General features: G+C 45.7%; 2 protein-coding genes across 2 annotated transcripts in view; one reads left to right on the top strand and one right to left on the bottom strand.

Moving 5' to 3' along the window:
* The window catches only part of LOC116853981, a 191,757-nt gene extending 183,254 nt beyond the window's left edge, over nucleotides 1–8,503 (bottom strand). The window contains exons 1-2 of the mRNA XM_032835401.1: nucleotides 6,527–8,503; nucleotides 3,706–3,859 (exon numbers count right to left, since the gene is read on the bottom strand). The gene's annotated coding sequence lies outside the window, so the exon portion shown is untranslated. The remainder of the gene's footprint in view (nucleotides 1–3,705; nucleotides 3,860–6,526) is intronic.
* A 363-nt stretch (nucleotides 8,504–8,866) lies between these two features.
* LOC116853982 (nischarin) lies at nucleotides 8,867–13,957 on the top strand. Its single transcript, XM_032835404.1, has 3 exons — nucleotides 8,867–11,597; nucleotides 11,745–12,057; nucleotides 12,143–13,957. The coding sequence occupies exons 1-3, from the start codon at nucleotides 11,470–11,472 to the stop codon at nucleotides 13,106–13,108; spliced, it is 1,407 nt and encodes a 468-aa protein (XP_032691295.1). The 5' UTR covers nucleotides 8,867–11,469; the 3' UTR covers nucleotides 13,109–13,957.
* Nucleotides 13,958–14,558: the final 601 nt, after the last annotated feature.

Here is a 14,558-nt window from a genome sequence, read left to right as displayed (position 1 = left end):
TCACCCCGGTCACGACAAGAACCCAACGGGGCGTGAGCGCCGAGTACATTCGAACGAAAGCGTGGCAAGTCACGACACATACCTCGCCGTGTCAAAGAAGCGATGACCTCCGAGGGGTCGCGCTAATTAAATACATATATCGAGGAATGAAATGTGAACGGCTCTCTGTTGAGATGAAACGCGAAAACACTGTCAATATAATTTCTATACGGGTATTTCTATACGGCTGTAGAAGCACCTGTACCCAACACACGTGTATTCGGATGTTCGTGAGTACCGCCTGGGGTACTCGAAATTAAAAGATCTTTTCAACGGAATCGTGGGTTTTTCTCATTATACGAGTATATTCTTCTCACTAGTTCTACGTATAAAAGTGTCAACAAGAAGTAAATACCTTTTGCTCAACACTTCTATTTTGATATATCCCGAAAAAATTAAGTATTTATCCACTTCTTGTTGATTCCACTTTAATACTTTTCTACACGAAATATCTCATGAAATCTTTGAAACATAAACAGGAAGAAATAATAGGAATAAATAAGTGGTTGAATATCCAGGGTAACACGAGGGTGGTACTCCGAATACTCGGCGCCACTGAATGATCACTCGGTATGATCGAGGGAGAACGTTTCTCCCGTTCTAGGCGCGGCAATAACCGCTGCAATTCATGCGCTCATCACCTGTATCGCCAAGACATACTCTCACGATCGGACTCGCGGAAATGAGCAGATCGACGAAAATGGAGCAAAGGACGTGGCGGTAGAGGGGAGCAGTGCTGTTCTACGTGCGGATGGGTCGCTTTATGGAGAAACATCGTTACGACGGATTGCGCGCAAAGTCAACACGCGAAACTGCAGTCTCAGAAGAAGACGCGCGCGCGTTAGGTGTCCCACGGCGTTTCCTCCGTGTCTCAGCGCGACCTCATCTCGTGGAACGCGTTATGGCGTTTCCTTTGTGTGCACGAAAACGCGCGAGTGCAACGTGCACGGAGAAGAAGAGAGAAGGTGGGAAAGGGAGATGAAACGTAGATGCAACTCGAGAAAGGAGGGAGAAGCGAGGGAGAGAGAGAGAGAGAAAGAGAGAGAGAGAGAGAGAGAGAGAGAGAGAGAGAGAGAGAAGGGGGAAAGCGAGGGAGAGGGTGAGAAGGGGAGAGAGAGAGAAACGAAGAGCGCCGGCTGGCTCGAGAGAGGATGCAGAAGAGGAGCGGCACGGAGGAAACGGGCAAAAGGGGACATGGTGGTAAAGGAGAGAAGGAATGCGGTGCGGTCACAACATCAAAGTGAAACGAGATGGCGAGTCGTCTGGCCGTGGCCGAGCGCACATGCTGAATGCACGGAGGCTGCCGAGCGCGTACTGGCTTATGGTTACTGACGGACGCGCGAAAGAAAGGATTCCGTCTAATATCCTGATGTGGACTCCGTGTGCTTCGCGCCAACGGCGTCGTTGCCGACACAATGCGATTGCACTGTTTTTAAAAGTGACCTGACCTCCTCCACGGGTCGTTTTCCGATACGGCACATTTACGATGCGCATTCGCGGAGCTCGTTTGCAGCCACTTCAACAATCCTTGTATCACACCGTATCGCTTTCTTTTCGTCGGACGACCGAATATCCGGATAATCCGCCGGAGCTAAGTCGAAATCATGATTCCGCATGGATCGCGCGAATTTTGTTCAACTTGAAGAAGTATGCTGAGAGAAAAAAATGCTTGAGATTTTGCTGTCAATTATACTACGATGTATCGTGATCGACTGCCGAAAGTCAAATGTCACTTCACACAGTCCGGCAAGGCACCATGCAAAATTCATGCACCTAGCCCGGTCTGGCAATTAACATGTTAATTACATTTTATATGTGACTTAATGAGACGCGATAGAGTGTCATAGCGTCGGTCTTTGACACGGTTACACGGTATCCAAAGTGTTAATTGCAGATTCGTGTTTGGGGACACTTGTTCAGCTGGTTGAATTGATATATGTATGTTGCATAAATAAATACAGATTGACAAAAATGATTAAAAATTCACGAGATTATGATTATTTATCAAGCCATGAGATGTGATTCACGAAAATCTCTGTTTGAAATTTCGACTCGAGTATCTTCTTATTTCTGACGAATTCCTCAAATGTCTGTTAAATTCGGAAACGAGATTCCAGCGCAATGAATGATTTTACACAACCAGTATAACTATTATTGTCTGAGTTCTACCGACTCTCGTCGAAGTAACGATTTCTAACATTGTGAAAGGACAACACAGTGCTGTACTGTACAGCGCTGTACCTCGATATTGATGTGATATTAAATTCAATAAAATCCGCAAGGTTAATGCTGAATACTGAAAGCAGTTTTTTCTGACTGGATGCATCAAATTGAAAATACTTTTGAAAGGTGAAGTTACGTACAAACGTAATGAATGGCGGCTGCTAAATAGTTGTATGAAATCAACAAAAAATTTGTTATGATTAGTCGGTAAATAAAAAAAAAAATGTTCTTGATTTTACGCAACTGTTTAGCATCAGCCATTCATTAATGTTTGTACTTTCATCCTGTGAGGACATTTTCAATTTGATGCATCAAATTAGGAGAAAAGAGAAAACTACGAAACTGCATTGTATCCAGCGTCGCCTTAATGCAGAAACAAAATTTCACTTGGCAATGAGCTTCTGGAGATTTTCGCTGTAAGGCGTTCAGGGAAAATCTCTAAAGCCCAGGTGAGTCATACTCGGGGCCGCCGTCTTACGTCAGTCTTGTCGATCGTACGCTCCGTCGCTCGCAGTTTATTTTTTTCCCTTCCGATACAGCAGCTCTCGTCGATTTTCCGTCCTGCTTTCCGTGACGTTCCACACGAGCGTGCCGCGTTATGTCACGGAAGAAAGCGGAAAGAAGCGGGGAGTTGTTGAATGAAGTAATCGCGGGTTCGCGAAAGAGACTGTGCAATGACGGCCGCCACTTATATTTAGACACGCGCGCGTTTCCTCCTGCTCGCGATTTAAATGGTTCCCGGGCGTAACGTCCTTAAGTTTAATTACAATTCAGACAGAACGTACAACATTTGTCACCGATTTTAGATGCACCAAGGTGTGAATTACGCTCCGCTCGAGCAGCGCGCCGGATGCGTTTATCAGGCACGCTTAATCGTGTTATTTTCACGCAAAACACGATCTGTGCTTTGCTTAATCGAATTCCGTCGCGTCGAGAAATCGACCGGCGCGAGCGTTGCGAGCACAGTTCGCGGCAGCTTCCACCATCAAACCGACCGTTCGTTCGTTCGTTCGTTCGTCCGTCCTCGTCGTCGACTGACGACAAAGAGAGAGAGAGAGGAAGAGAGATCAAGGAGCCTTAGAGTGCGCGAATAATACTCCCGACCGTTCGATCAACGCGCAAGCTTGAATTTAAGTTGGATTAAGCTATGATTTATGGGACACGACCGTCAAACGCGCGGAGATCAATCGACCTCCACGGGAAAAGTAACGAAAATTCATGCGAGCAAACTCAGCGCGACGCGAACGTTCAGGTGCCGTCGAGCCATCTCTCATTGCGACCGATCGCAGCTCTGCCACGGCCACGGTTGCAAAAAGCAACGACGAATTGTCGGGTCTCGGTCGGGCTACGCTCGGACCGGGTAAGGATCTCCCGCGCGCTCCTCTCGGCGCGGAGAGACGAGGAACAACGCAACATTCCACGTAGGAAAGAGCGGACACTCACCTCCGCTGCGATCGCCTCGGCTGTTGCTTCGACGAACGGTCTCACGGCAATCCGGCATCCTCCGTCCTCTCGTTCGCTTCGGTATCCTCGCCTCGTCCTCCGCTCTTTCTCTCCTGCGCTCTCCCGTACCCGGCACGTAATCGGAAACGGCGACCTGCGAGCAAGACGACGATATTAAATTTAAAGCCGCACAAGGGCAGTGTTCTGGGGAACGTGGTGTGTACCTGTGTGTGTGGGTGTGTGTGTGTGTGTGTGCGCGCGTGCGCGCACGTGTGTACACGTGTGCGCGCACATCGCTATTTCAGCTAACAGTTCTTCGCGAAATTATACCTGAGTCCTCAAGTGTACGAGCGCGAGAGAAAGATGAGACAATTGCGAAATAAATCTCAAGAATCGAGAAAATTACGTGTAATGCCGGCGACGCCTATGAAATAACAATGAGAATCAACGTGTGATTATTCGCGGAGAGATGACGTAATTGAGCGGTGGAAATCGAGTCAGTCGGCGTAGCAAAATATATACTATGTACACCTAATTAATCGCAATTCACAATTGGGCGCTTCTACGACTCCGTGAAACACATTCGCCTCGAAAATTACGCGCCTGAGGGAGAGAGAAAACGGGCAATTTGGAAAGTAAATAAAAATTTCAGAATACAAGATATATCTAGAAAAACTAGGATAGGATGAGAAACTTAATAACTACTAAGTATTAGGAATTAGCGTGTGAAGCGAGGTCCGAGAAGAAGAGTCTTTCTTTTATATGAATCAAATGTATCCTTCACCATTGCCACCTTTTTAGACGCTCGTGCACTGCAAATCCGAGTGTGTTATTTCAGCTGTATCTCTTTTTACGCGTTTCTCACTGTTTCGAGTCATTTAATGTTTAAAAACGTATTAGATTATAGTTTACACATGTTAAACGACGGGATGTAAAACCGCAAAATAAACCTCAAAAAGAGCTTCAGCCAAATTACACGCTTATGCGTTTTAAAATAACACACTTGGGATGGTGTGCAGTTGTGTGCGAACTAAAGTAAAAGTACCCCAATTTCCGGATATGTATCTAATGCTAGACACTTTTATTGTTTTGATCTTCAAATGTGAATGCGTCCAATAAGGTAAATTAAATAAGGCTCTGATATTAATCAATAAATTAATTAGTAAAGCTTTTGAGAGCCAAGCACAGATAGTTTAGTGCCATTAAAGAGATAAACGCTGTTACATACATAGACAGAAAAAGTTTGGTGAAATTAAACAAGAAATGGTGAAATATGCGTGAAATCTTATTGAAGTTGCCAGAATTCTGCTCAAGATAACAAGATTTCTGATTAACTTGAACAGTTGCAAATTTTGGTTAACCGGAAATCTTGTTAATTTGAACAGAAGCCAGAATTTCAATTGAAATTTCTGGTTCACGCATATTTCAGCAGACATTTAATTTACCCAACCAAACTTCCTTTCTCCGTGCAGTATAACATTTAAACTTTCAACATAAAATGTAAGTATATATTCAATACTACATTAAACTACTCCTGGTGTTGCCCGGGTTATCACAGGTTATCAAGGGGATGAAATCAAGGGAAGAAGACGGAATGTATCCAGGTTTCATGTATTTTATAGAATCCTAAAAAATAACTATGCAAAACTTGGTTCAAGTCGGTCAAACAGTTTAGGAGTTAATTGGGAATATATAGACGGATATTCTCTATATTATATATATATATATATATATGTGTGTGTGTGTGTGTGTGTGTGTGTGTGTGTGTGTGTGTGTGTAAATATTTTATGTGGGAAGTTTAAGTATTCGTGTCGAAAGACTAAAGTAGTAAGAATGTCCAGAGGTAGGTACGTGTCCAGGCATTGGCACTTTTACCTTACGAAGCTCGCTCGGAGTTCACAGCGTGAATTCCGGCAATTCGATTGGTCGGTCGCCGACCAAGAATTACATTTACATGATTTCCCGGGCGCCGAACGTGCGCCTGACGCGTCTTTTTCCTCTATCAATACCAACGACGCGGCAAGAATACACTCACAGCCGAAATATCTACCTGCACGATTCGGCTAGCCTCGTGAGTCATCCAAGCCCGTCTGTTTGTTAAGTGTCCCGACACCTCGTCACGCATTTCTGCCGCGTTAATCGCGATCACGCCGCGGACAATCGTGGAGGGAAGCGTCTCTTCTGTTTCTCGGCTACGATAATTCACGTACACGCAAACAAAATTTCAGTTGGTACAACCAAATAGGAATCGACTGAAAATTAGATGATCAGAAACGATATCTCTGTTATGAAAACTAATATTTCTGTTATCGCAACCAAAAATATTCGTCTGAACATTCAATAATATTAGAACTCGGTTGAGTTCAACTGAGAACAATTGACTATACAGAAGCTTCATAAAAGAATTTTTCTGTTCCTACAGCCGAGTTTTCGTCTGATCCCTGAGCAACCGAAAATTCGGTTGCACCAACAGAATTGTTTTTTGCATGTAATTACCGAACTTGCGCGCCGCCGCAATTAACGCCGTGTCATATCTCCGTGTCGTCAGAGATACGAGGATTATCGTTCGCGTTCGCGTGCGGAGATGTGTGGGAAAAAATGTAACGCACAAGTTCGCAGGTGGGATTACGCCATTATCAACCGTGACACTCGCGCGTGTCACAATCACTTCGAGTGTGGAAAAATACGTTTAAGACGGACCGATACGACTGTCGCATCGAGCCGAGAGAAGATTGATCGCGCATGTGTGTGCTTGCGTGCGTGTGTGTGTGTGTGTGTGTGTGTGTGTGTGTGTGTGTGAGAGAGAGATTGCGAAACCCACCGTCCTCGATCCGAAGCGACGACGATCGACGTCCCCCGGAGCGCAGCCGTCGGATCGACGACGTCCTTACCGATCAGTGCCGCCTACTTCGCGTGTCTCACTGCACTTGCTTAATTTACGCACACCCGACGCGACTTATCCTTTTTCGGCCAACGCACTCAGCTCTCTGGCGAGTCACCTCTACTATCTCTCGTCGCGCCTAAACGCCCGGAGCTACGGCTCGGGCTCCTCTTGGCCAACAACAGCGGCTCCGAACCGGATGTTTCCGTAATGATATCCAAGAAGCCGTGTCGTCTCACACAAACGATATCGTGCACATTTGTATCTTCGATTCCACCGTCGTTTTTCTTTCTTTCTTTTTGTCAGCTCTAGAGTATCGAGCTTCGGGGAAAGTCTCGTGGATATCACGATCGTAAAGGATCGTCGCGCGGTCGATAAATACAAAAATTAATCCGGGAGAGTTCACGGCGCTGAACGGCTCCGCGTCAATCCGGTCCTCCGTCGGTTCGCAAGAAAGCAAAATTATTTTCCATTTCTAGTCGCGGTCGAGCCGGCACGCGAACGGTGAAACTCGGGAAAGCACACTGACGCGATGACGCGACTCGAAGAGTGCACAGAGAACTCTCACCGATCGGCGCACACACGTCGTCGTCGCGATCGCCGCCGATCGTACCTGGCGAACGGACGAGCAGCAGCAGCAGCAGCAGCAGCAGCAATCGCAGCCGCTGCCATCGGACTGCTCCTTTTTCAGGGCACGCTTTTCACCAGCCTTTTCCGTGGTTCCTGATACGCGAGGGAACGCGGGAAAACACCTGCGCGATCGCACGTACGTATAACGCGCGCGCCACGAGACACACGTACCGCGTAAGGGCGAAACCGACACGACACTGGATGAGAACGGGCAACAGGTTCGTCGGCTTGCCCCCGAGGAACGCGACGACGGTAAGGGGAGAGCGAGAGAGGACGACGGTCGGGCAGGGCAGCGGAGGGGAAGGCGAACGGCCAGCCAGGTAAGCCAGGTAAGCCAGGTAAGCCGCCATTGCTCCTGACGCAGCATCCAGTCCGGCAGTGGCGTAATTAACGGGCCTCGTGGGGGCCCTCCGTTAGTATCTCGTCTCGCGCGAGCACGAAGCAAGGAAACTAGTGTCGGAGGCCACTAATGGCACGACTTTTTTCCCAAAGCGAGTGATTTTTCGGCCATGACCCGCGTAGTCGCGTGAACGCGAACTTTTCGTGCGGCATTGTCTCTCCCTCGCATCGCCGCGAATTGTAGTGGTTGTGCATATCTCTCTAATGCGCGAATAAGTTTAATTTTAATTGTCGCTTTGTGGCTCTAAAGCGACATGAAAAGTCGCAGATAATAAAGTCGCTTGTTGTTTTTCGTTACGAGCTATAAAATATTAACATTTGTTATCTCAAGTCTGAGGCCGCTTTCTCTTGAAGCTTTCTTCAACGAAAACGACGTTTCGACAAAAATCGTCTCTTTCTCTCAAAAATCAGGCGAAGGTTTCGCACGGGCCGCAAAGATGTTACGCTTCTTATGCCGAGAATTCCAAGACACCCGCGTGTAATCCACACGCGGGCGTAGTCATTCGTTCTTCTCGTCAACGTTCGATGTTGGCACCTGCGATAGGAAGTGCCGGTTACACCACTGCGGCAACAGGTTGTTGCCAATGAGAGAGTTGCCATGAATGAGCGAGCGAGCGAGCTCGTTCCGTGGCAGCACGACTTGCCGCGCGTTAAGCCAGAAACGATCTTTCGTTGCCGGACACCGGCCGGCCGTCGTAATCCGTTGCCGCTCAATAAATATGCAAAATCGCGCCCGCATTCGAGTCACGCGCGTATTCCGCGACGCTCGGTGGGTGGCTTATCGGCAGCGAGCGGCGAAACGCCGACGGATTCTCACGATCCGCTTCGCGAAGCGCGATTGCGAAAGAGCAACGTGCCGCTCACACGGAGGCTCACCGGGTCATTATCAAAAGCGTTGACAGTCCTGTTGCCGCCAACTGATCTGAAAACTCTGCTCCGATAAAACAGAGACAGATTGTTGCATCATCGAGTTAGGGGCTCTCGACTGATTAACATCAAAACTAACCATTCAGGGGATAATGGGATCCATAGGTTGCTTTCCAACAAGAGGCACAAGTCGACGCAAGTATCATCCTATCTTTGTTACTCACTAAATTGGAATGTAAACTAAACTAAAGATAGAATGATGTCTGTGTCGGCTTGTGTCTCTTGTTGGAAAGCAACCATAATGAACTCCAAAAATGTCGATAACGTAGAGACGATCAGCACTCAAATATCCTTTTCATATTTCTTATACATATAGATTTTACGTAAATTTACATCCTGCAGAACTTTTGGATCAAATAAATAGTTACGCCAACTGACAACTCGGGATGCCAGTTTTAAAATATCTTATCGTTTTCGTCGCATATCAAGCAATACTCCAATTCATTATTACACATGCCTTCAGCGTGTAAAAGCAATTCTGTGCAACCAATACGATGTAAACATTGCGAAAAAAATCATCATTTTGTCAGCAAAATCTTGGCATCCCCTTAACGACCCCTATTTCTGTCAAAACAGTAAAAAGAACAATTTTTGAAAAAAGAAAAGGGTCGTCTGATAGTTCTGGTGGCCGTAGTATTATGCGCATTTATTTTGAGAGGGCGTACATAACGAGTGAGATTGCGTGACTGTTCAGAGATCTCGCGGGAAGATACATAATAATGATAATTTTGAGAGTTCGTTATTGCCCCTGATAAAATCATCGATAATGGCATGATAATGGAGGAAACGTTGCTGGAGATTGCACACGTGAATACATTACATATCGTCAAAAATGATTGGTATTCGCAACTATTTTCTACTATTAGAATTTAGTATTATTATAGAGAAATAATCACACTAGAAATCATCGTCTCAAGGAAACTATTTTTTAATTAAATTCTACTATAATGTCAGTGGCAATAACCTTAGATGCATGTTACTATTACATTTTCGTATTAGAACAACAAAAAATATGGCTGTATCAAAACTAACTACCCAGGTCAACCATGTTTTGCTCTCAGAATATGGCGTAATTTTTCCTCCCGGTAACATAATACTACAACGTGAAGACGTAATGCCTTCATATATAATATTCGTTCGTGAAGCTATGCTCTAAGGATATCCGGAGGACATCGAAGATTGTCCCCTCGTATTTTCTTTCGCGCAGATGGATCGGCAGTCGGCGGAGGGAGATAAGAACGAGGAGCAGGTAGAGCGAGTCGAAGGAACGCGGTGTAGGGGCCCAGCTGCGATAGCGTATGTACGGTAATTGCCATCCATCGCGCTCCGTAGCCGTGACGGAAGATTGAGAAACGCGAGACGCGCGCGCACGAGCTCTCGCGAAGCCAGCGTGCGTCCTGTCGTGCGTAGAGTACGAGCAAAAAGTGCCATCTGCGAAGGACTTCGCTCTCTCTCTCGCGGTCTTCCTTCCGCGACAAACCGAGCTGAACTCGCGCGGGAGTTCGTTGCTTGGAAATAACAATTTAACAAAAAATCAACGGAATTCCACTCGCGATAACGTCGCCTGGAATGAAAAAGCGTTTTATCATGAAAGGAGTTTGGAGTCTATTTTACCGAGTGATAGCTCGCGGTCACTTAACTGGGTTTGAAATCGAGAGGAATGGATGAAGATAAAATAATTCCTGCGTCAAAAGACGAACTGGAGTAACGCGGTATTCGACTGATTGAATCTTCCCGAGTTTCCGCTTTGAAAGTTACATCATGTGCTTGTTATCAATAATCGTACACTGAAAAAATTATTGATGTGCGTTATTAATCAAATTTCTGGCGAAATATAAAAGAATCGGAAAATTTCGAGTCAACCTGTCCAAGTTAATCAGAAATCTTGTCAACTTGAACAGAATGCCGATAACTTCAAGCGAAATTTCTGGTTCATATTTCACCAGAAATTTGGTTAATCCAATCAAACTTGCTTTCCCGTATATCAGTACACTTATAATCGATGTTGACAATTCTTTAGCAATCGCATATCGCGACATTCCTCGACGTGTTATCAATATCGAAGCGACGATTAAACATTATCGATACTCAAATATAACTTAACCTAACTTTAATTTCGGTAGATTTAAAGTTCTATGTTAAGGAGATGCTCGACATAGCACAGTTTTCTCTTTTCTCTTATTTGGGTGGATTAAATTGAAAATGCTCTTATAGAATAAAAGTACAAACATTAATGAATATCTGAGACTAAACAGTTGCGTGAAATCAAGAAAAAATGTTTTTATTTATCGACTGATCATAAAAAGTTTTTTGTTGATTTCATACTACTGTTTTTCATAAAAGCATTTTTAATTTGATGCATCTAATTAGAAGGAAAAAGAAAATTACGAAGCTGCGGTTCCGTTATCGCGACGAATCGAAACAACTTCATCCTCCGAGCAAGGAGACTCACCGCATGAATCAAGCGTATGTATGTACAACCGCGATGCCTGCCTCGGTCGATCTACTCGCGCGCGTATATACGTCGCTCCATCACGAGATGGAGCCAGCTGATGCGCATTGTTTTCTTTGCGCCGAACAGCTGTCAAAGTCGCGCGCGTGTGGCGATTTCGTCCGTCGTCGTCTCGAAGCAGTGCGACGTGTTGTGAAACGTACGGTGTGATAAGCGCAGAAACTGCGTGCATGCGTTGTGTGTATATATGTGTGTGTGTGTGTGTGTGTGTGCGCGCATACATATGTGAGGAATGCAGTGTATAGCGTAACACGATGCCCCGTGCGACGCATAGATCTCGACTCTGCCTGTAAATGCGACACGGACGATTAATCGGGGATAACCTCTCGCTGCCTGATCGCGGACAGCGAAAGAGACACGCGCGCGCCTTGCCACGTCGTAGAGCCAGCAGAAACGCCCATCGCAGCCTCACGGCATGGCGTGCCTGCTACTGAATCAGGAAAATGTGCATCTCAAGATACCGTCGACCGACACGGCGGACGGGGTGACGTACTACTGCATCGAGGTTAAGATCGCGTCGATCAAATGGACCGTGAAACACAGGTAACGCACCAGCGGTCGCGCGCGCGCGCGCGTCTTCGCCGCGAATCCCTCGACCCTCGCCGCGACGCTCCCGACCGATTCCGACTGTCGGTCTCGACGAAATAAAAAAAAAAAAAAACAATTCACGATCTCCCCTTTGCTCTCAAGGTACAACGACTTTGCGGAGCTGCACGAGAAGCTCGTGTCCGAGCACTGCGTGGAGAAGGATATCCTACCACCTAAGAAGCTCATCGGCAACAAGTGCGAGGCCTTCGTGGAAAAGCGCAGGCTGAGTCTCGAGATATACCTCAATGCTGTCTACAACTACCTGAAGAAGGCCATGCCTACGGAATTGGCTGTATTTTTGGACTTGCACGTGTACGACATATACTTCCTGCTGCAGAGCATGGCCTTGGAGTTCTTCACCCGCGGCGACGCTCTGCTACAAACCTCCACCAACTACAAATTTAATCCTGTACAAGTAACGTAACTTGACTTCACACTCATCGCTGAGAACAAAAGAGTGACGTTACGTGTCACTGATCTATGCTAATATCTATTTTCAGCTGTACGCGATTAGCGAGAGATTGAAGCAACCGTGCTCGTCTATGGAGGTCGTGGACAAAAAGTACGACTTTAGCCACGTGTTGGACTTCAACTCTCACCTGACCAGTCTCATCATCGAGGGCAGCGCGGAGCCTTACAGAACCAGCAACATCTATTCCTCCGCGTTGTCCGTCGAACTGTCCACCTTCAAGAACGTGCAGTACCTAACGATCGACCGATACCCCGTAGACAAGATCTACAACATGGGCAATCTACGGGACACCGTGAGTGTGCTGAGGGTCACGCACACCAAGCTCCGTAACATCGTGGAGCTGGCGATGTGCGAGGAGGTGCACAAGAACATCGAGAACGCGAACGACTCACACGTGTGGCTGAAGGTGACGCATCTGGACCTCAGCGACAATCGCATCGAGACGATCGACGAGGCGATCAAGCTGCTGCCGCACATCGAGTGCCTGACCCTCAACAACAATCACCTGTCCGAGATCTCGAATGTGACGCTATTGCCGCGGCTGTCGCAACTCTATCTAGCCTCGAACAACTTCACCAGCCTGCCGAACGATCTTCACACGAAGCTCGGTTACATCGTGTACATCGACCTGTCGCAGAACAAACTCACGTCGCTCGCCAGCTTCTCCAAGCTCTACTCGTTGGAGGGGCTGGACGTCAGCTGCAATCGCATCGAGAGGATCGAGGAGGTGAAGAACATCGGCCATCTACCCTGCCTGGAGCACCTGAGGCTGACGGGAAACCCGGTGTCGACGATAGTCGACTACAGGGTCAAGGTGTTGGAACCGTTCGGCAAGAGAGCCGCTGACATTTGCCTCGACAACGAGAAGCCGAATCAAAAGGAGCTCGACACCGTGTCGGTGCACCAGGCGTTGCGCATCGCGCGGGAAGGTAAATCGCCGACGTTCACCGCGTCCGACGCGCCACTGTTTTCCGCCGAAATCCCGAGTATATAGGGATCCCGATCGAGCAACCCTTTCCCCCCCCTCTCGCCACGCTCAGAACAAAAAGTACGAGAGTAAAATCTTTTTATACAACGCGTACATTTTTATCACTTCACGAGACTGAGTCCCCTTCCTCGGCAAAGCCGTCGTCGTATCGTTTTTACTTATTTCGACACGTATGTACTCACGTATGTTGTGTTTGATGTATGCAAACGGATAACACAGGCAACGTATGGAGATAAAGCGCCTTCGTTATCGTGCTTTTAACCGTCTTCTGAGAGACGGGCAATTTTAACAGTATAAACGGTGGGGGAAAAAGTAAAGGAATAAAATGAATAAATAAAGTTGCGCGCTTGTCGCGATGTCGTCTCTCTGTGTTTTAATTCGGCGAGTAAGCAAATCTAAGAGATACGCTTCTTCAAGCAGGAATAAAATGTCACAGATCCATGACAAAATTGCACGAGAACAACTTCTAACGCGTGCACTCCGAGCGAGACGAATTCGTGCAATTTCTACGGTTTTTCTACGTGCGATGTACATATCGGCGCACGCGTTACGCGATTTCCGTCTATAACGTGAACGATCACAACTAACGGAACTACTTTTAATATACGATGTATTCGTGATCATTGGATTTTTTTCGAGATGCTCTCACTATGGTTAGCGTGAGTCGCAGTCAATTGTGCGTAATTCTATTTATTCTAAAAGATAAATTATTAAACAGTTCTATTTAATTTAAAGTGCAGAACGCACGAAACAATCTGGCGTATCGATTTTATAATTTAACGCAAAGGATTGAATCTGTATATAAGAAAGATGTATTTTGTTAATAAAGACGAATAAACCAGCAATCTGTGATAACATGTGTGCCTTTTTTACCGACAGCATGCCATTGTCACTGCTGTTATCCTTGCTACTGTATCATTGATCTCGACGGTACACTGTAAAAACTGATGTGTTCAATTTAACATTTCATGTGTTCCAAATCACTCTCACTCTTATTTACGTGTAAATTTAACACAAATATGCCGAAATATAAAAAGTAACACGCATAATATGTAAAAAATTAACACAAGAATTTAACACTTGAATACCGTCAGGAATCACAATTTGTATTAAATTGACATATGTATAATATTAAATTAAGTAAAATAAAACGTTACTTTAACATTTGAGAGAAGTATTAATCTATGATTTTGATGAAACTGAAAATGCTAAATTGATATAATTTGTCTGTTATATATTAAATATGTCAATTTAACACAACTTATGATTCCTAACGGTATTCAAACGTCAAATTCTTGTGTTAATTTTTCCATATTATGCATGTTACTTTTTGACACATTTGTTTTGTGTTAAATTTACACATAAATGAGAGTAGATAATTTGGGACACATGAAATGTGTAAAATTTAACACATCAGTTTTTACAGTGTAGAAGAACAAAATAAAAAAAAAACTAC

This window comes from Odontomachus brunneus, unplaced genomic scaffold (assembly GCF_010583005.1).
Source record: "Odontomachus brunneus isolate Ranch 3 - 2012 unplaced genomic scaffold, Obru_v1 Obru_scaffold_007, whole genome shotgun sequence".
In the NCBI taxonomy this organism is placed as follows: Eukaryota; Metazoa; Arthropoda; class Insecta; order Hymenoptera; family Formicidae; genus Odontomachus; species Odontomachus brunneus.
Note: the sequence above shows the minus strand (reverse complement) of the source record. Positions and strands in the feature narration are given on the sequence as shown.